Source organism: Microplitis demolitor, chromosome 10, assembly GCF_026212275.2.
Source record: "Microplitis demolitor isolate Queensland-Clemson2020A chromosome 10, iyMicDemo2.1a, whole genome shotgun sequence".
Taxonomy (NCBI): Eukaryota; Metazoa; Arthropoda; class Insecta; order Hymenoptera; family Braconidae; genus Microplitis; species Microplitis demolitor.
In genome coordinates this window covers 7776882-7800523 of record NC_068554.1, presented here as the reverse complement: position 1 = coordinate 7800523, position 23642 = coordinate 7776882, and the positions used below count along the sequence as shown (strand labels likewise).

The 23642-nt window shown below is 32.0% G+C and overlaps 1 protein-coding gene across 11 annotated transcripts in view; it reads right to left on the bottom strand.

Annotated features, from left to right (window-relative positions):
- The window catches only part of LOC103577291 (syntaxin-binding protein 5), a 245942-nt gene that overhangs the window by 160403 nt on the left and 61897 nt on the right, over positions 1 to 23642 (bottom strand). For all 11 annotated transcript variants that reach the window (XM_053742555.1, XM_053742554.1, XM_053742559.1 and 8 more), the window contains exons 8-12: positions 22052 to 22127; positions 21818 to 21972; positions 21296 to 21587; positions 20954 to 21197; positions 18987 to 19237 (exon numbers count right to left, since the gene is read on the bottom strand). In XM_053742555.1, coding sequence (XP_053598530.1) covers positions 18987 to 19237; positions 20954 to 21197; positions 21296 to 21587; positions 21818 to 21972; positions 22052 to 22127 — 1018 coding nt within the window. The remainder of the gene's footprint in view (positions 1 to 18986; positions 19238 to 20953; positions 21198 to 21295; positions 21588 to 21817; positions 21973 to 22051; positions 22128 to 23642) is intronic.

Genomic DNA, 23642 nt, shown 5'->3' with positions numbered 1-23642 from the left:
TTATGATATCGACGCGTTTTTGGTCGCAAATTGTAGGGCATTTGGTGTTCTTCAAAAGTGCTCATAGTAACTTAGCTGTAATTCCATCTGTTTCACTGATGTCCGCTGAGGAAGTCACTTTTCGTATCAAATTGACCTTTATTGGCTTGCAGAACGTATACCGATGAATGCACACAAAAAATGTGAATGTGAATTTTATAGAAAATTTTATTCCCTTCAAAAAAAAAAAGCCCTATAAGTTAAGTCGCCGAAGTCAATAGTTTCCGAGTTATAGGAATTTTAATAATTTGAAAAATAAAATAGAAAATGTCATTTTTTTTTTAATATTTTTTTTTTTAAATTATTAAAACTCCTATAACTCGGAAACTATGGACGTTAGCGACTTGAGCCATAGGGCTTTTTTTAAAGGGAATAAAATTTTCTATAAAATTCACATTTTTTGTGTGCATTCATTGGTATACGTTCTGCAAGCCAATAAAGGTCAATTTGATACGAAAAGTGACTTCCTCAGCAGACATCAGTGAAACAGCTGGAATTACAGCTAAGTTACTATAGGCACTTTTGAAGAACACCAAATGCCCTACAATTTGCGACCAAAACCGCGTCGATATCATAAAACGCAGCTGAGTATTAGAAAATTAAAAAAAAGTAATTTAATTTACGTGTATTTTAAATGAGAAATCTTGTAAATCAAATGGAAAGTACTTAGGATTGGAATTAAGAACTCAAACTTGGCAGGAATTTTTGTTTTAGCATAAAAAACAATATTTTGCTTGATGAGCAACAAAAAAAATCGGTCTGTCGGTTGACCCTGCGGGCCAGCCCCAAAACTTCCCGCTGTTTTCGACCTCAAAGAGCTCGAAAACATTAGTGTAGATATATTTTCGAGCTCGAAAATGCTATCACATGCAATTGTTTTTTTATGATCTTTTCAAGCTCTAACAAGTTACCTGTTATGCTGAAGTTTGAAAATTTAAGAATCGAAAATCATCAATGAAGCGGTTTTTAAAATTTAGTTCCTGATTTTGTTCAGTAAAATAAGTGTATTGAGGCAGAAATCAATGCCGGGGATCAAAATCAAGATTTAAATAAATTTTGACTCATGTAAGAAACAATAAAATATGAAATATCCAATAAAAATATTAAAAACTACGTTTTATCGATTATTTTGTTGATAATATGATTTAAACTAAAAACCAAGTTCGATGACATTATATGATCAAAAGAAACCATAAAAAAGATGAGTTGGTATGATATCAGGCACATTTTGTTACGTTATATTATGATTTATCCGGAAAAAATAACATAAAATGTTATTTTTTTAACATTTCAACGCCGATATCTTTTGAACTAATCAATCGATTTTGATAGTTGACGTGGCAATCGGCGCGTTTTATTGAATTCTAGAGCTGATTAAAATTTGAAATCGATCGCGTCAGTCGTTTCTAAAATATTTAGAAAAAACCGCTTTTCACCATTTCTTTCTCCCGCGATAACTCTCGAACGAATTATCCGATTTTAATGTTTGAGGTGGCAATCGACGCGTTTTATTGAGTCCTAGAGCTGATTAGATTTTGAAGTCGATCGTATAAGTCGTTTTTGAGAAATCAATAAAAAACTAAAAAAAAAATTTTTTTTTTTTCGTAATTCACCAATATTTTCGAGTCTATTCGATCAAATAATCTGAAATTTTCAGAAAAGTTGAAGGCCAACAAGCTCTTTCGATTGCCACCTCAACCATCCAAATCGATTCATTAGTTCAAAAGTTACAAAGAGTTTACATACATACATACACACACATACACACACACACACACACACACACACACACACACACACACACACACACACACACACACACACACACACACACACACACACACACACACACACACACACACACACACACACACACACACACACACACACACACACACACACACACACACACACACACATACACACACTCGGACATCATTGTGAACATAGTCAGAATAGCTTCCTAGGACCTCAAAACGTCGACATCTGATGAAAACTCGATTTTCGAAAATCGGGGTGAAAACAATAACTTCCCGAAATTTTTGAAAATCGTCGATTTTCTTAGCGGGAAGTTAAAAATACTTTCGCCGGAAACGAAGCACCCTAATATGCATATTAAGGTGATTTAAAAAATTATGAATTATTTTTTTTTTCGCTAACAGGTTCAAAAGTTTCGTTTAGATAAAAAAAAAACGCCTGTGAAAATTAGAGCTCTCAATATTAACATTAAGAGGTTCCGCATTGCACTTTTCTATTTTCCATAAGAATAACATGGAAAAAATTTTTTTTTCCGTCTTCTGATTTTTATAAGTAGCTAACGATGCGGCATACCAATAATTGGCAGGCATATTTTTGTAGGTACTTGAATACTCGAGAAAAAAAGTTTCTTATCATTTTTTGATAAATCTATTTGTTCAACAGTTAATTGAGATTGAAGTCGAATTCATATTAAATTTTGAGATCTTTATACTTTCCCGGCGAAACTATCAGACCTATTACAAAGTATCATGAGACCTTTTTTTAGACAATTTTGTTCCCTAGGAGTTATTCTTATAAAGTTTGTTCGAATTCCGCATTTTTTCTCGTTATTTTTATTCTAATGTCAAGCTCTTAAAATCGATCAGAAAACTATTTCTTTTATGAGCTTGATATTAAAATAAAAATAAGTAGAAAACAATGCGGAATTCGAAAATACTTTATTGGAATAACTTCTAGGGAATAAAATTGTCTACAAAAAAGGTCCCATCATATTTTGTAATATGTCTGATAGTTTTGCCGATACTTTTGGTCAGAGTCGAATTGTTTTAATACAAAAACGTAGTCGTTCAGTACGGAGTCTATTTCGGATCTCTCTTTTCAATCCATGCGGTGGATCAATTGCTCGGTCGAAGTCGAAATATTTGATCCTAGATGTCACTAGAATTTACACCTTAAGGAACTATTTCTTATATTCAAATAATTTAAAAGCAGTCATTGATGAACTTGGCATTCCTACCAAACTACTAAATACTTCATCTAGTGTACCTCAAGGTTCTATTCTCGGTCCTATTTTTTTCCTGCTAATATTGAATAGTGTAACAAGATGGTTAAAATATTGTAAATGTGGTTTATTTGCTGATAAAACTTACATCTATCTTCATTTCAAGCTTTTCCAGTTATCTGAAGCACTTTGGTTGGCCTCTCAAGACGCTCAGGGTGTGGCAAATTGGGCGAAATCATATGGATTAGAGCTGAACTTAAATGAAACTAGTTGTGATATTGGGCTCAAACCATAAACTCAAAACTATAAAAAACCTTGTTTTGCTTTCTGTGATGGTAGATGGAGTCGCTCTCCCGTATGTTGAGTCTACTAAGTGCCTTGGGTTGATTATTGCAAACAATCTATCTTGGAATAGTCATATATCGCTAACACTTAGAAAAATAAATGCTTCTTTGCACAGCTTGAAACTTAGGAAAAATATTTTCTCGTTAAATATTCGGAAATTATTAGTCTCAGCTACTATTCTTCCACTTATTGACTATTGCATTGTAGTATTAACTGATTCCTCAAGTGAAAACAACATTAAACTTCAACGAGCAGTAAATAACAGCAATAGATTCATTTACAATCTTAAAAAAGATGAACACATCACTCCATATCGTCGCACTCTTGGGTGGCTAACGGTAAAATCAAGAAGAGTATATTATTTGGCTTGTTACTTCTACAAATTACAAGAATTTGGAAAACCTCTTTATCTACGTGAGTTATTCATTAATGATAATGATTCAAGACGATCCGAGAAACTAGCTATTAAAAAGAACAATGTTAAAATGCCATACTTTCCTACAGTGCTATATGAGCATTCATTTGCTGTATCAATTATTCGTCTTTGGTAAGAGTTACCCTTAGATCTGATTGAATCAGGCAGCATTAAGATCTTTAAGAACAAGTTGTATGATTATTTACTAAATCTAGATTTTAATTCAAGAAATTTGTAACGGTGTATAATTGATCTTCACATCTCCCATTGTTTATTGTATTGTTGTCTGTATGACTGATTTAAATTGATTACATTATTGTTGTTTGATCACTTCAAATTTTAATATTACTGTAAGATCATCTGTATGATTTCACCTTACCATTTGGCCTGTGCCTTGGCATGAAAATTTAATAAATAAATAAAAAAATAAACCACGGGTCGATGTCGAATTTTTCATCATGTTACAATATATATATATATATATATATATATATAATATATATAATATATATATATATATATATATATATATATATATTGTAACATGATGAAAAATTCGACATCGACCCGGGGTTTTACATTAGTTGAAGATAATAAATAATTATCCGGTGAGCCAATTTTAATGACATCTATGAGCAAAAATTTCGACTTCAACCGAGAAATCAATCCAACACATGGATTGAACGGCCGCGTTGTTGTATTTTGAACAATTCGACCCTGACCAAAAGAACAATTTCGATTCCGATTTTTGAACAATTCGATATACGCCGTTACGAACAATTCGAGTTAAACAACGACTAATTATTGCGTGAACAATAATCCGTTTATTTTCGTGAACAAATAACCGCCTCCGTGAACAAGTCAAACGCGTTTGTGTAAATAATAACTAATTTAGCAATTAATTATGCGCAATAATTATGTGATAGTGAAATTTACGCGTTACCGAAAAAAAAAAAAATTATTTTATAATTTATTTTATTTCAATCGAGCAATTCTGAGAATTACGGATTATCTGTATCTCATTCACAACGGCAGTAGAGTCTTAATGTGTACAATACACTGATGTCACTCGTCAAGTATTTCGTTAATACGTACGCTGTATGTGTGTCTTCGGACAATAAAATTATTTTTTGCGATAGACACTTGAAATGTACGACATTTAGCGCCTATAACCGGCAGCTAAAAATATTAGATAAGATACAGCTGGTAAAAAAGATACCTAACCGTTCTAATAATGACGTCATCAACGGATCAAAAAATATTTTTTGGTTACATGTGCCATAGCAAGCGACCAAAAAATATCGAAGTAACTCGACGAGCCATCTTGTGACAAAATTTATCATTATATTAATTCGTACACTTACCGACTTCTCTCTCATTTTTAACAAATACTCAAAACAATTGTACCGAATAAATAAACGCGAATTAATAACTTGCCATTTATAGGCACTAAATGTAGCATATTTTAAAAATCTGTCACAAAAACTAATGTATTTATCTAGTACAATCCAGTCTAAGACGCTCGTGTATTGGTACCCTCGCCTTCGGCTCGGGCACCAATCTTCACACCTCGCGTCTTAAACAAGATCGCACTCGATAGATAAACTACTATTATTTCTATTTCGTCAACCGACTGTTGTTTTGTTTCCGAGCATTGAACTGACTTTGTTTTTCGATCAACTACTTTTTTTTTTTTTTTTTTTTTTGATAATTTTATTTATATCGAGTCAAGCCGACAATGGCATTTATATTTTGTTATAACCGATAATTTGTGTGAAACCGATCAATTATTTTGTTTATTTAATATACGATTAATTTTTTTTAAATTCTGATCAATCATTTATCGTAATCTTAAGTGCCTGACTACTATCAACTACTTCCTGTTGGCGCGTTTTTAAGCCAATAAGAAAATTCGTCTTATACAGCAAGGCTGCCACGTTAACACTAAGCGTCTATGATGACACAACGACGCTTCCATGATTAATTATTCTATAACATGCTTTGCTACTTGCAACCTCGTGTCTTAAAACCGCTTTCAGTAATTAATTCTTTTGTGATATAAATCTAAACCGCTACACTAAATTCTCTCTGTATTTAGTCAGTATATTAAGGCTGCTATTTACTAAGAGTAAATTAATTGATCTCTGCGTATAATTATTTCATAAATAATTATCGTATTGCTAACCACTGTTGACCACGGGTCAATTTAATTATACGTGATTCTTTTCTTTAGTTTGCATTCGCTATCACGTTATTTATTGAGTCGCATTCGCTTTAACAGTTAAGTTTCTTACAATTTTAAGAATATATAGTGTAAATAAATAACCAATTGATTTATTGATAAAAGCTGTGTAATTTTTAATTGTTTGAATTCCTCGCGCCTAAATCAGATCCATTTAGTTTATTCGCTCATTTTACAATATATATGGGGCTTGAGTCGAGAGCGTCTCGTATCCTGCTGACCGTGTATTCGTTCTCAAGTCTAATTTTACTGTCACGTATATTTTGTTTACTCTACGATTGAGTTGTTTATTAAGTTGTATATTAAATTAGTGAATACTGCTGTACCGCGTGTATTATAATCCATATAATTATTTGAGTGTAGTTATTGTAATATTTAGCCTATAGTAAATATTTACTATTGTGTAACTTCGATCTTAGTTTAAATCATACTGTAATACTTGAATTATTTGTAATACTTTAATCAATTGTGAAATCTCTTCGAGAGTAATTTTGTGTGTGACGATAGTTACTTTGTTATTTATCTGATATCTTGTTGACTAAATAAAAATGTCTACGAACAAAGGTGTTACTAATGATGGTACTAAGAGTACCTCTTAACTACCTGCTGCCCATCCGACATCAGAAGTGGGATACAATCCGTCTGGCCCGTCACAAGATGAGTGGAATATTTTATTCGAATTTATGAAAGGTTGTATGCAAAAATCACAACCTTCGAATAAAAATTTTTCTTTGCCGCGGTTTAATCCTGAGAGTGCGGGATCAGATGCAGTTGCATGGTGCTCCGCAGCTGATTTATGTTTAGTTGAAAACCCTTTACAGGGTAGTGAATTAATTTCCGCGCTCAGTAAAGCTTTGGAAGGCTCGGCAGCGCAGTGGCTGCCTCAAGTGGCAATTCCTGGTATCAGGTGGCAGCAATTAAAGGAACTTTTCGTGTCTCGTTTTGGTGGTCAAGAAACAGCGGCAGCGGCAGTTTTAAAAATCAACAATGAACTGCCAATGAAAGATGAAAGTGTTGGTGCGTTTGGTATTCGACTACGATCATCGTTGAAGGCTCGTTGGCGATCTTTAACGACCGATGAAATTATCAACGCAGTAGTGCTAGCAAGACTGTCTCACATCGATAATCGAGTTGAACGTGTAGCACTGACAAGTGACATTAAAAGTGAATCTGAATTCTTGAATCAAATGAGAGGATTCTCATACGTGCGAAAAAGACCAGCATCATCTCAGGAAAATTCCACAACATCAGAATCAAAAAGATTCAAATTTTCTTCAGTGATTAAATGTCACAATTGTGGCAAGATGGGCCACAAGAGGACGGAATGCCGATCGAAGCCCGTGAATCAACGAACAGAGACGACGAGTGGTCTTCGAGCCACTACCGGATCTAACTCTTCTGCTCGAGCTGTAACCTGCTTCAAGTGTGGGGAAAATGGACACATCGCACCGAACTGTACATCAACGAGGAACAACAATTCAGGAAACAAGAGTAACAACAGCGTTGAGCGGCGAGTCGATTTGTGTACCGTTGCAGCCCCAACTGGTAATTTATGTCATCTCGGTGAGTCGTTTCCATATTGTTTTGATTCGGGAGCCGAATGCTCATTAATAAAAGAGTCAATTTCTTTGAAATTTTCGGGTAAAAGAATGTATGAGCTAGTTATGTAAAAGGAATTGGTAATGTTGGTGTTAGTTGCACAACACAAATTTTATGTATTGTTAGTATTGATGGATTTACATTAGAGATACTTTTTCACGTTGTCCCGGACGATCATTTAAAAAGCAACATTATGATTGGCCGTGAAATCTTAAGTTTAGGTTTTAATGTAAATATTTCTCATGACAGCTTTAGTATTTCGAAAACTAAAGTTATTAATTTGTGTCATAAATCTGAAGCTATTAATATAAATGAAGTTGATACTGATTTAACTGAAGATGACAAGTTAAAACTAATTACAATATTGAGGGAATTCGAAAACTCTTTTATTACGGGATTTCCGCGTACCCGTGTTAATACTGGTGAACTTCAGATTCGTTTGACTGATCCTAATATTACAGTACAGAGAAGACCTTACCGACTTAGTGTAGAAGAAAGACAGATAGTGAGAGAAAGAATAGATGAGTTACTACAAGCTAATGTTATTCGTCCTAGTAATTCTCCGTTTGCTAGCCCGATATTACTAGTTAAGAAAAAGGATAATACGGACCGCTTATGCGTTGACTATCGCGAATTAAATAAATATACCGTGTCTGATAAATTTCCTTTGCCACTAATACTTGATCAAATACCAAGACTTAGGAAAGCTAAGTATTACATCAGTCTTGATATGGCTAGCGGTTTTCACCAAATTCCCATTCACTCGGAATCTATCGAACGTACGGCATTTGTCACACCCGATGGGCAATTCGAATTTTTAACAATGCCTTTTGGGTTGAAAAATGCTCCATCTGTTTTTCAGAGAGCAATACTGAAAGCTCTAGGTGAGCTCGCGTATTCTTACGTCGTAGTTTATTTAGATGATGTATTAATAATTGCCGATACAATAGAGGAAGCATTTGAAAGGCTTCAAATAGTCTTGAATATTCTTATAAAAGCGGGATTTTCATTTAATTTTGCTAAGTGCTCTTTTCTTAAAACTTCTGTTTCATATCTTGGACATGAAATAAAGGACGGAGACGTTCGTCCAAACCCTCGTAAAATTAACGCACTGACTCTGCTACCTGCTCCTCGGACTGTGACACAACTACGACAATTCATTGGACTTGCTTCTTATTTTCGACGATTTGTCCCCAAATTCTCACAGACAATGAAACCTTTATATGCACTTACTTCAGGTAAGAAAAATATTGATTGGACAGAACTACACGAAAATGTTCGTCAGAAAATAATTCATATTTTAACTAATGAGCCGGTTTTAATGATATTTGACCCTGATTATCCTATAGAGTTACATACTGATGCTAGCTCGGAAGGTTACGGTGCTATTTTAATGCATAAAGTAGATGGCAAAAATAAAGCGGTAGAGTATTTTAGTAAAAGAACAAGTCCTGCCGAATCGAGGTACCATTCCTATGAATTAGAGACAATGGCCGTTGTCAAATCGATAAAACACTTTCGTCACTATTTACATGGACGCAAATTCACTGTCGTGACCGACTGTAACTCGTTGAAATCCTCACAAAATAAAATTGATCTTAACGATAGAGTACACAGGTGGTGGGCTTATTTACAGGCATTTGAGTTTGATATAGTTTACAGAGAAGGAAGTCGCACGGCCCATGTAGATTTCTTTTCTCGAAATCCAGTACCTGAGTCTCCAGATCGGATTGATAAGGTTGAACAAAAGCGTGTTGATCTCGCTGAAATATCTGATGATTGGCTCCTCGCTGAACAACGACGTGACCCGGAAATTTCGGAAATAGTCACTAAGTTGGAAAGCGACGGGCTATCTGAGGGTCTCGCAAAAACCTATGAGGTTCAATCTGGTACTCTGTATCGTAAAATATAAAGGAAAGGGGAAACAATTTGCTTACCAATTGTACCGAGAGCGTTTCGTTGGTCTGTAATTAACCATATCCATGAGTCCATTATGCACTTGGGTTGGGATAAAACGCTTAACAAAGTTTATGAGTACTACTGGTTCGACAACATGTCTAAATATGTACGTAAATTTGTCGAGAATTGTATTATTTGTAGACTTTCTAAGTCTAACTCAGGTAAAATTCAAGCCGAGTGACATCCCATACCTAAGACTCGCATACCATGGCACACTCTTCATATGGATATTACAGGTAAACTAAGTGGTAAAAATAATACAAAAGAATACATTATTGTTCTCATTGATGGTTTTACTAAATTCGTCTATCTACATCATACACGTAAAATTGATTGTAATAATGTCATCAGGGCCTTAAAATCTGCAATATTTATATTCGGTGTACCTTCTCGAGTAATAGCCGATCAGGGCAGATGCTTTACTGGAAAAGAATTTGGAGATTTCTGTAAATCTCAAGATATAAATTTGCATCTGATTGCTACAGGATCTAGTAGGGCAAACGGTCAGGTAGAGCGTGTTATGAGCACAATTAAAAATATGTTTACCGCTGTTGAGACTAATAATCGTTCATGGCAAGAAGCCATCGGTGAGGTTCAGTTAGCATTAAACTCAACTATTAATCGTGTCACCAAAGCAAGTGCTTTAGAATTATTGATCGGTAAAAAGGCAAGACCATTTGGATTATTAGTGAATGACAACGAAAAAGAAGTCGATATCTCTAATGTAAGACAGTGTGCAATTAACAACATTGAGGAAAATGCTAAATATGAAAAATTAAGATTTGATAAAAATAAAGCTAAAGTAAATACGTTTAAAGTAGGAGATTATGTTTTAATTAAAAATGAGGAGCGTAATCAGACGAAACTTGATCCAAAATTTAGAGGTCCATTCGTAATAACAGAAATACTTGATAGTGATCGTTATAATTTAAAGTCATTAAGTAATAAAAGAAGCTATAAATATAGTCATGATAAGTTAAGAAAAATGCCTGAGAGTCATATTCCCAGCGAACTGGATGTATGTATTGACGATAGTAACGATAGTTCTATTGATTATGAATGTAGTGACGATGCACAGAGTTCTAAAATAGGGACTCTGGAATTAGTAACCACCAGTGACGCTGAGCACTGAGGGCTACAGGTCGTGGACCTGGTTTGTTAAAAGATCTTATGATATCACGCACATGCATCAGACTGTAGTCGTATCTGCAAATTGATTTAGTCGGTTTGATCAGGGCGCGATGGGCAGCTGATGATGTGGCGGAAACAGTTGTGGCAACTGTATATGTTTTTACACTGTATGTGGCATACAGGCAGAGCCTGGAATAGTGGGCGTTAGCTGGTGGGAATTGTAAGATTGTATGAATATTTGGCAAATGGGAATTATGACTGAGGGATTTTGCATAGTATACGTGAACTTAGTTTGTGGTTTCAACTATTATTGATTATTATTGTTCTAATTCTATTATTGATTAGCGATAAAATTTCTGTTATGTGGCTGGACCTGTAAATGAATCATATTCGCAGATAAATCTAAAATTGTAATATCTTATCACAACATGGAACTTATACTCCGTTTAACATGGCATGTTTTCAGAGACACCCGAGGACGTGTGATTGTCAGAATGGCCGTGTCGGAGATAAAAGTATAGCTGGGTTTTTCCAGAGACTTTGGAAAGTCCCAACTACATTTTAGTTTATATTTTATTTAAGCAACAATATTTAGCAATAATATTTTACAACTTAATCGGATTGGGAAATTTTTTAAGCTTGTTGTAAAATATTTTTATGGCGGTAGGCTTAGACTTGGAGTGGCATCTGTTCACCAAACGTAGCCACGGTCAGAGGATAGTAAAATAGTACAATATAGAACGGAGGAGTTCGTTTTGGGTCTTTCAGGTAAAGACAGTAGTTTTTGGAGTTCAGAGGGCAATTAGAGTCACACTGCTGTTTGAGCTTGAGTCGAGAGCGTCTCGTATCCTGCTGACCGTGTATTCGTTCTCAAGTCTAATTTTACTGTCACGTATATTTTGTTTACTCTACGATTGAGTTGTATATTAAATTAGTGAATACTGCTGTACCGCGTGTATTATAATCCATATAATTATTTGAGTGTAGTTATTGTAATATTTAGCCTATAGTAAATATTTACTATTGTGTAACTTCGATCTTAGTTTAAATCATACTGTAATACTTGAATTATTTGTAATACTTTAATCAATTGTGAAATCTCCTCGAGAGTAATTTTGTGTGTGACGATAGTTACTTTGTTATTTATCTGATATCTTGTTGACTAAATAAAAATGTCTACGAACAAAGGTGTTACTAATGATGGTACTAAGAGTACCTCTCAACTACCTGCTGCCCATCCGACATATATATATATATATATTAATTCACATCTATTTCCTTACACGTTTAATAATTTTTCTGTGGAAATAAAGTTTGAAAATTTTGATGATAATTGTGTGTCAGATAATTATTAATAATAAATCCTGAGCATGATATTTTTTTTACACATTTTTCTTAAAAAAAAACTGGAATGTGAAATTTAAAACATCGAAAAAAAATAGATCCCATCGTTATCCCATTATGAGCATCGCTGAAGAAGTTGTAGAAATGTGACAGTTTACTGTGAAAAATTACGAGGAAAATCGATCAGTACGTGTTTTTTGTAAATCGAAATTTGATTAACTATACTCAGTGGTTATCTTATGAACAATTGATTAACTATTAATTCTTATTTAATTCGAACGATAAATAGAATCTACGTCACTATATAACAATAATATCGACCGAAGAGAGAGTAAGTCGATTCGGTGGGGATAAAAATCAATATCTCTCTCTCGCCACGTGGTGCACTGAAATCATTATTATTTTATTGTTTAAAGGGTTAGTAATTATTATGTTTATGTTTATGGATAGAAAATATTAGTTAATTTATTATTAAGATATAACTCCGGTCGTTTAATAAATTTAAATATTTTATTTTAATTTATAATTTCGGATCCGAGGTCATTAGAGGGGATAACACGTGAGTGATACCCATCCCACGGAAAAACGACGTGAAATATAGTCAGAGAAGACTGGGATTTTGTAAAGTTAGGACGTGTTGTTATCCATTATTTTGAGTAAAATTTGTTCTGGCCCAGTTGCCGTTATAAATTAATTAAATGTTAAAGAAAGTCAATTTGGTTATTTAATATTTTGTTATATAAAGTAAAAAATATAGTTCATGTATTATTTATTATTGAAAAGTTCCAGAAGTAAATTATTGTCAACGCCGGTAAGTCAATTGCATTATCATTTGTTGCATCGGCTATCGCTGGACCCTCAGTAGAATTGATCGCGGTAAATAATTGAATAATAATTGAACCTGAATTATTTTGTAATAATGAGTGGAATATATTTGACGTACGCCCCAGAGTTTGATGGATATGTACGGAGACGCGTCGAATAAATTCCTTAGAGATTTAGACAAGGATAGCAAGTGTGACTCCTTGTCCTATACAAGTATTTCCCGTATTATTTCAAAATTATATTTGAGTATTTACAGTATATTTTACACCTCGGGCAAGAAAGTAAGATATGTCTCAGATCTCATGTAATTGTTGGCCGAGGCGAAGCCGAGGTCAACAAACATGTGATCTGAGGCTATCTTGTTTACTGCCCAAGGTGTCAATACTATTTTTCTCCTCGACGGAGGCGGAAAGCGTCAACTTCGTTTCGCACAGCGGGAAAAAAGTTGACGCTTTTCGCCCGGAGGGGAGAAAAAATACTATTACTCTGAGTAAAATTTATTTTACACTTTAATGGTATGCAACCCAGTGTTGCCAAATATATATTGAGTAACCGCGTCTTTCTCTCCCCAGAGTAAATAATACAAAAATAAGAAAAAGATTAATGTTTTATTTGTGTAAATTTTTATATTGCGTTTAACGAGTAAAAATTTCTAATTTGTAATTTGAAGTCCCCAGTGAATAATTTAATAATATAATTCAAATTGATTTTTATCATTATTATTTCGCTAAATTGAGCATATGGTTATTTAATAAAAATTTATTATAAAGAATTGATAATGGTAAATTATATTTGGTATTGTAATAATTAGTTGCGTTTATAAATATATTTGAATTGAATAATTTAGTAAAAGGAATCCAGTTATAACGGTGGGCTCTTGGCTACTTCGTGTCCAGTACCCACGAACCACAGTTAAATTATTTTCCCGACTAAATTAATCAATTAATAATAAATTATTGAATATAAATATAAATTATAATTATTTTGTTGCTGGTTCTTAAACCAGAAAAAATCTCAGGAGTAGGTCGACTCGTTCTGACCGGACACGCGGCTGAAAATCAAAACTTATTCTATACGACATTGGTGATGAAAGTAATTTTATTTAGAGACTCAATTCAATTATATATAAGATTTAGTTTTATTTAACCAAGACCCAAATATGTACAAAATTCCCCTTTATATAAATTTAATTTCTTTTAGAAATAAGTAAGTGTCCAGTGACAATGAAATAAATTTATTCGACGCGCAGTTATTTAATGGACACGGGAAAATAAAATCTAATAGTTATTTACACTAGATCGCGTTGAAGAGAGAGACATGAATAAAAATTTAATATAAAATCTTATCTGGATTTATCAAGTACGACGTACTGCTGGTATAGGACGCCGATGCATCGTTGAGCTTCGCCATGGGTCGTCGTTCAGGTTCCTGGGCTGCTTACGGTACTGGGTACTTGGCACCAACACTAAGTAAAACTTTACTAGTGGTTTTCTAAACCAATTTTAAAACCAAATATTCACCGAAGCAATTTTTCTACACTCAAAATTATCAGATACAGAATTTAATTGATTTTTTAACTGACTTTTGCGTGTCTGTTAAGTCGATCGCTTGAACTTGAGTCTCGATCGCTTGAACTCGAATATCGTCTCTGATCGAGACGTCTTAGGTCCCAACCTCCGATGACCCCTACCTAATTATGCGCACATGACCGATTTTCGGTCATCTGCTGCGCGAAATCATCCCTTGTGGTCTAGCGCCTAACTCAGCCGAACTCAGCAATCAGGCTGTAATGAGAGAGAGAGAGAGAGAAAGACCAAATCCAGACAAAGACAGCGAGAGCCACACTCTCGCGTCGTATACCAACGATGCCCGGTTATACAGTGATGGCCAATATTTATTTATTTATTTCCTGGATATGTTTTAGTAATATTATTCCTGATTATTTTTATTCATCATATTTATTTGGTTGTTTTTCCGCTTGGTGCATACATTCTCGCTCAAAATTTTATCCCGTGATCTCTCCCCTGATTTGTTATTATTTTTGTCCGTTTTATAACAAACGGGCTAGCGTCCTCGTGCACTAACCCAGCCACAGCTGGTCCAGGCATACCTTTATTTTGTTTACAATTATTTATTATTTTGAATTACATTTATTATTATTATTATTTATAATTTTTAATGTACGTGGATGACCACATACGACTCCAGGTTTTGTTTTGCGTCTCCGTCGTAAAAATAAAAACGGTTTACATTATAAAGAAAAACCGAAAATCCAAAACTACTTGCTCCAAATATACAAATTCTATCTGTAAAGAGCATACCGTCACTACATGCATCAAATGTCACGAAGTTTCATTATCTAATGCTGAAGACTCTAGTCGTATATTAGCTCGGTACAGCTAATGAAGAATGTGATTTTATGGTTTAAAACGATAAGAATTTTTTGACTGTGATTATAAAGTTATTAGATTATCATTGATGTGATTTTTAACTTAATAAGAAGTCATTAGTTAAAAAAAAAATATGATATCTACATAATATAATATTTAATATTTTCATAGACTTTTTAGAGTCACTAAATAGTATTTTTTAAAAGATCGTATTCAAAACAATTAAAAAAATTTCAAGTCACTATTCTTAAATAATAATTCTTGATATATATAATCTCTATTCTTATTATATATTCTTATATATAATTCATAATTATATGTGAATGTTATAAAATGTAATTTTTCGATAAAAAAAAATTTAATTTACGAGAAACTTTCATCACCCAGTTGATTCCATTGTTATTTTGCACTAATTGTTAATTTTTATTTCATACTAACTCAAATTTTACCGCGCTTACTTAAAAGTATACTTGACAACACTAACAAAATTAAGGCCATTCTCCAAGGGTGCCCCCCACTTTTTTCCAAAAAATGTGGCGCTGCCTGGTGGCCGGCAGCCGCACTAAAAAAAGTACTAGAGCTGAAAAACTTCATAATTAAATTAAAATTATTTAGAATAAGCAGATGCAAAAAATATAAATTTTATAATGAATAAAAAAATTAAGATTATTTTTTTAAATCATTAGTTAGTTTAAGAAAAATTTAAAACCTGAGATTGGAAAATAATATTTTCATTGACCTTGAACTGTCAATATCATATTTATTTTATATGAGTAATTAAAAAATAATTTTAATATTTATCCAAAAAAGGCCAACGTACAAGTAATTTTAAAGACACGTAGAATATTCAAAAAATTACTTACAGTAATTATAAATACCCAGCTGAGCGTAGTTTCTTTAATAAATTTCAGCATTATATTTGCCATTTAGTAACTTTTTATTTTGACAGATGTAAACATCAGGTCTGTACTATTTTGTGGGCGCGTGCAGGGCGCTCAAATATTGTAGCGGGAAAAATTAAATTTTTTAAAAATTCATTTCTTTCAGAATTAGTAACCCTGGAGAGAATGAATTCGCCCAACTTATATATATATATATATATACAATAACGTATGATTACATATGAGGTACATATAATTATTTATAATTATGTATGTGTATAACATTATCATATCAACATTTATATATACAATGTAAAAATCAAAATTGTAGATTTTTTTTTTACTTAAACTCTTTAATCTATGATTATGAAATCATTGAAAAAAATGCATGTACTTATATTCAAGAAACGATCAAATATTGGTCTTATTCACTTTCGTTGAGACTTATTTGACTGAACTTGTATAAAGATATTTCCGTTATTCAACAAATATTATTTGGCGAAAGTAAATAATTTACATTTGTGATTGTCTCTTGAATAAGTACATGATTTTTTTACAATGATTTAGTAATCATAGATAAGAAAATAACTGAAAAACATCGGAATTTTGAAAAATTTTCACAAGATAGTTTATAGGAGATGAAATAGCCTAAAAAAAAAGTCATACGGTATTTTGTGACAAGTCTCATAGTTTCGCCAAAATAGTCAAAAATATTTCAATTCTTCGTACTTTAAACTTTAACTTGATAATACTTATGAACTGGTCGATTTATCAAAAAATTATAAGGGCCTTTTTTTATAGCACGTCGAATTTCTATAAAAAATGTATATAAATCTGTTCGACCTATCGATCTGCTCATAAGTTATAACTCTTGAAAAAATAATTTTCTGATCGATTCTAAGGGCTTGACACTGAAATAAAAATAACTAGAAAACAATGCGGAGTTTCGAAAAATTTTATGCGTCATACATTGTCAGGAATAAATTTACTGATTAAAAAAGGGCTATGACTTTTTGTGATAAGTCAGCTTGTTTCGCCGGAAAAGTAATAAGACCTCAAAATTTACTATGAATTTGTCTTCAAGCTTAAATTACTTTCTCGAAGTCAAGTTAGAGTAATTTTCGAAATCTTTTTACTTTTTCGGCGAAACTATCGGACTTACCATAAAACGTCATAGAATCTTTTTTGTAGATAATTTTATTTTCTACAAATTGTAGTAACAGTTACTATCAGGATGGTAATATTTACTATCAGGGTGATAATATTTACTTCTGCAATAAATTTCGTAACAGTTACTATCAGGATGGTAACAATTATAATTTCTGATGGTAACTGTTACCATGTGGATTATAAATATAACTATTTAAAATAATATAATAATGAACTCTAGTTACTATACAGGATTGTAACAATTATCATAAATATATGGTGAATATTACAATCTACATGATTTATATACAATCATGTAGATAATATTTACTACTATCTGATTGATGGTAGAAATTTTTACCATAGCTAGATAGTAACTCCTATTATTTATTTACTGAGTGTAAGTTTTCGAGGTCTCACATACGCTAAATCTTTTTTTTTAATGATTTTCAAAGCAACTAAAGAAAATTTCAGCTACCGTTAAAAAAAAAATTTCATTTTTGCGGGCACAATGAGATACTTCCTTTCGAACGAAATTTAATATTAAAATCAATTATGATTCATCAAATTAATAATCAATTATTAAACAACTACGGTACATATCTTCTTTTAATACTTTTTTAATGATACGAAATTCAATTAATTGATACCAATAAATAAAAAATCGCGTGACCTTGACAAGTCCGTTGTAAAGCACAACCTCTCCGCTTCGCGTTCGAGGCGTGCAAAATAAAATTTTATTATTACTATTTCTGAAAGAAATGAATTTTTAAAAAATTTAATTTTTCCCGCTACAATATTTGAGCGCCCTGCACGCGCCCACAAAATAGTACAGACCTGATGTTTACATCTGTCAAAATAAAAAGTTACTAAATGGCAAATATAATGCTGAAATTTATTAAAGAAACTACGCTCAACTGGGTATTTATAATTACTGTAAGTAATTTTTTGAATATTCTACGTGTCGTTAAAATTACTTGTACGTTAGCCTTTTTTGGATAAATATTAAAATTATTTTTTAATTACTCATATAAAATAAATATGATATTGACAGTTCAAGGTCAATGAAAATATTATTTTCCAATCTCAGGTTTTAAATTTTTCTTAAACTAACTAATGATTTAAAAAAATAATCTTAATTTTTTTATTCATTATAAAATTTATATTTTTTGCATCTGCTTATTCTAAATAATTTTAATTTAATTATAAAGTTTTTCAGCTCTAGTACTTTTTTTAGTGCGGCTACCGGCCACCAGGCGGCGCCACATTTTTTGGAAAAAAAGTGGGGGGCACCCTTGGAGAATGGCCTTAACATTACGGCGATTCTCTAACCACGCGACCAATGAAGGCGGGCAGTGAAGCGCGACCAACGAAGAGTTTATTACGGGCATTTATGATTATAAATAGTCATACATAACTATGTATGGCCATATAAGGCCTTACATGGTTCATATATGGCCTTGCATAACTATGAAAACGTTGGTATGAAAATGTATGTTCCATATATGTCCATAGATGCTCATATATGAACTATATACGGTCATGCATGGCCATATATATTACATTTTTCTTCATATTATTTTCCATGACTTATTCGAAAATTCCAAATACCCTTGAGTTGTTTCCATTAAAATGTCATTTTTTTACTTAATCAGTTATTTTCTCATAAATTAAAAAATTTACTTACAGGCCATAAGATGAATTCAGGCTCAATGATGTAATGTTTTCTGTCTGTTCACCACCATTATTAGATGTTAAACAGATTAATGTTGCTTGAAACCCAGCGGCACGTTTTTGTAGACCTCCACGGACCTTTAACGACATTGCGGCCTCAGCAGCTCGTGATTCTTCTACGCCTGGTATCTGACAGGGGTCCAAGTCAGGATCTGGTGATCCTTCAGTATCTTTACTGTCACCAGTCAGCGGAATTTCTAGTGTCTAAAATTAAAAGTTATCATTAGAGTTCAGTGATAATCATAATTAATTTCGTACCTAAAAAAATTTTTAATTAGTGGATTCATTACTATCTTTTTTGTTTCCTTTTTGACAGAAAGCAAAGAACATCTATAGGCGTCCTAACAAAAGTTTGGGATTTGGCCCTACGACAATTATTCCACTTCTACTACAATATTTGGATTTGCCCATGCGCGGAATATCTTTTTCTGAATATTATAATAGAGGGGGAAAGATTAATGGTGGGGAAAAATCCCAAGCTTCCTCCGGAATAACTATACGTGAAAGAAGTTTATCTTGAAATTTTAAAAACTAAGTCGGTTACAATGTTATTTACATCCACACAAAAATAAGGATATTTTTTTTTTTTATTATCTCAAAGTATCATACACAGTAAAAAATCGAAACTGAAACCAAAGGTCAAACAGATCTTATTTCAATTAGCTTTTAGCCCGGTCCGGAGTTTTTATGCTGAAATAAATTAATATTTAATAGAAATTACTTTTTAAAAAAAAAAAAAAAACTATCTTTATAATTAATGGATTTACATATTAATAATTAAACGTGATATATTTTGTTATTAATTTAAAAAATGTTTTAGTATTTCACTAAATTATGAATTCATACAATACATAGTAAAAACATTAAATTATTAAATATTTAAAATGACATAATTTTGATAGGAATATTTGATATTTCGGTACAATATAAAAATATATTTCGGGATATGATTAATGTTAATCATACGTCAGTTTGCGATTTAGTAAATCTATTTCCTGGATTCTATAAGCGTGGAAGTTTTCATTATAATCAGATGCTTATTATTTTTTTTAATTATTTCGCGTGAATGTATGTAAAAGACTTGGTTTAAAATTTTTTTCGAACAGATCAACGACCGAAAATTTTTGAAAAAAATTTTTTTACGGCTTTAACTCAATATCTTATAAAAAATACGTTGCAAGTTAATTCATTAGTTATATATTGTAACTACTAAAATAAGCTTAAAATTATACTATTATGATTTTATCTAAAAATGAATCATTCATTCATTGTGACATTCAAACGCAATTATATGATTAATCATAAATATTTAGCCGTGTAGTCGAGATAACAGTAAAAATTCTAAACGGATCTAAACGAAACTTGACATATATTTTTTGATTCAATGGTTTGGTCAAGTTTGAAAATAAGCTAAATCGGTTGACTAGTTTGGAAATCGTAGGTATTTTTAATTTTCCACATTTGAAAAAAAAATTATTTATTATTGGTTTATTCATAAATTACTTTAAAACAAAAATTTATGTGGATTATCATTGAAGGTATTTTACAGCTTATCTAATTAGTTTCAATTTTTATTTCTTCACTTGCTGTTTTGACAAAATCTTTACACAGATTTCTGACCTTGATTCATGAAAAATGTCTGAGAAATTTAATTTTTCACTTATTTTCATTTGATAGCTTCGAAATAAATAAGTAAATAATAAGAAATCTACTACTGTTTCGGCTGCCAAATGACCTTTTTTCAAATCCAATCGAATTTCAATTGGAGTCTTTAATCAAGAAGTTCGGCATTAAATACATACACCATGAAACAATTTTTTTTTCATTTCCAATTGTTGTAAATACGTCTTTTAATAAAAAAAAAAAAAAAAAAAAAAAAAAAAAAAAAAAAAACAAGGAAACAAAATTCATTTTACTTACCACAACTTCAGACATACTTTCAACTTTTTTAAATTTGAATAAAATAACGTGGCGTCCAGCGCCAGCAATAGCTAATTTACGGCTTTCGGGACATAAAAATATTAATTGTATAGCCAATGGATCGTCATCATTATCTAAACTTTTAGTTTTACATTTTTCAAATAATTTTGCTGTTTTGAGTTTATATAATACTTGTAGAGAACCCGCTGATGCATCCCAAAATTTTAAACTGCCATCGGCATGACTAACGAAACAAAGTTGTTATTATTAAAAAAAAAAAAAAAAACAGAAAATCATAACGATTTTATAGCCATTAATTATAATTTTATTTCATTAATTTACCCAGTAATAATAATCTCATTGTAACTGCTTGAATTAGGACTCCACTCACCACCAGAGATTGGCCATTCTTTTTCACTAAATCCAGTTTTTTTCTGTGACTTTGAACCAACTGAATAAAATGCTGGCACTAAATCTGAAGGGCAATCAGCAAAATATGCACAACAAGTAACTGCTGATTCATGTAAATCCATTGGATATGGATTTTCAAAACATGGAAATCCTGGTGTTAACAAATCAATTACTACTAAATCATTTTGAAGTAATACAACCACTGCATAAGGATCCTGAAAGTCTAGTTGTAAAAGAGAAAAATAAATATGCTTAATAATTTGTCAAAAAAATGAGTAATATATTTTTAAGGGTCAAAAAAACATATCCAAACATTTTATTGAGAAACCGTCAATACGATTTCTATTAAATAAGACAGCCTTGCCTATAGAAGACACATCCGTATCCATGCATAAATTTAATATTTTTCTTTATAGTAATGAAGGTAATAATAAAATATTTTTTTCTAATTACCACTTGTATATGGACTGTCGCATAAAGTTATAAAATCAACCACATTGTGCTCCATTTCTAAAACAGTCGTAGTTTTTCCCTGAATAACAGTAATACTTGGTGTTCTTCCAGTTGTTTCATAAGCTAATCCACCAGAAAATATAATGTATGATTCCCTAAAAAAGTCGAAAGTAAAATTATAATTATTATTTAATTGATATGGTTTATAAACTAAATAAATAAATAATTAATTACCCAGAACGAGAAAGCTTCCATTCTACTTTTTGTATCGATTTACAAGGTTCTGGCTCACCATCTTTGGTCAGTTTTGCTGTAAAATGAAATAATATGTATAAATAAATAAATCACTGTCGTGTCCAATATGCATAATAATATAAAATTTATCGTAGGAAAAGGATGTAGGCAAATGAAACTTCTAAAATTTAATTTGATTCCTTCAGCACTGGTTATATTTTAATATAAATTCATTTCAGTTAAAGTTTAATTTTTTTTTTACACAGTAACCACACAAGTAACACATGCTTCAGTAAGATTCTAGTGCAAGTGCCTTGAGCAAAACCCCTGGTCACTAGTGTCTTTTTCTACGTATGGGTCTCGCGCAAGATCATGTAGCAGAAATCGTCATCAAGACTTGAGCAAGCCATGCGCAATTATGTTCAACATGCTGCTGGCGGCAATCTTTCTCAAGAATTGAGTTATAATCTGGCACGAATTTCTTGTGTAAGGTTTGCACTAGACTTGCTATTGAAATCTAGTCACAAGTATCTGCAGCAAGACACATAGGTAGGAAAAGGCACTAATGTCTATCGAACTTGTTCAAGGCTTGCTCAAGTAAACTTAGCAAACTAATAAAAAATTTTTTCCTTTTGTTTTGGTTTCCTTATATATCTCAGTCTATTTGATCGATTAATTTAAAGTTTGCAGGAAATTCGATAGCTAGCAAGCTCTATTGATTGCCACCAAAACCATTTAAATCATATAATTAATTAAAAAGATATAGAGCTTACACACACACACACACACACACACTCGGATATCATATAGAAAAATCAGAATAGCTTTCTAGGACATCAAAACGTCAACATCTAGTGAAAACTCGATTTTCGAAAATTGGGGTGAAAACAATAACTTCCCGAATTTTCAGGGAATCTTCGATTTCCTAACGGGAAATTTAAAAACAGTGTCAGTTCAGAATGGAAAGATATATCATTTTTGATCAATTTATAGTAAAGTCACACCGTTCTTACAGTGAAAAGAGATTAAAAACTTTGTACACCGACCATAGACAACTAGTAAGTCTATGAAGCAACAACGAGTATATTTACGATGTACACTGCAAAAAAAAGCATTTTTCCTCCCGGAATCTAAAGTATTAGCTATCTAGTTTTTCTATAGTAAGTAAATGTATTCTTCCTGCAAGAAACCTGGTATAATTCCCACTGAGTTTTATTATGGGACTAAAACTTTACGCTCTGCTACTATAGCGAATGCAGTAGCGTCTCCAACGCTTACATACTTATCCTATAGCAATTTTTGTTTCTTGCGTTTTTACTTCATGTTATTATGAAATAGATATAAAATTGTAAGTGTCAACAAATAATGAAATAAAGCGTGCAATGTTTTTTTTTTATAATTATTAAACTATTTATCAATTTTTGTTCATTTTTCGTCTCAATTGTTGATAATACATCTATTATATTAAAGCATACTTTTATTTACATAAATCCATGCCTGTCAATAAAGTGAGGCTAAACTCATTTTATTTCAACTGTGAGTATTATGCCTACAGTGATACCAAGTTGTGCTATAGTCAATATACGTATTG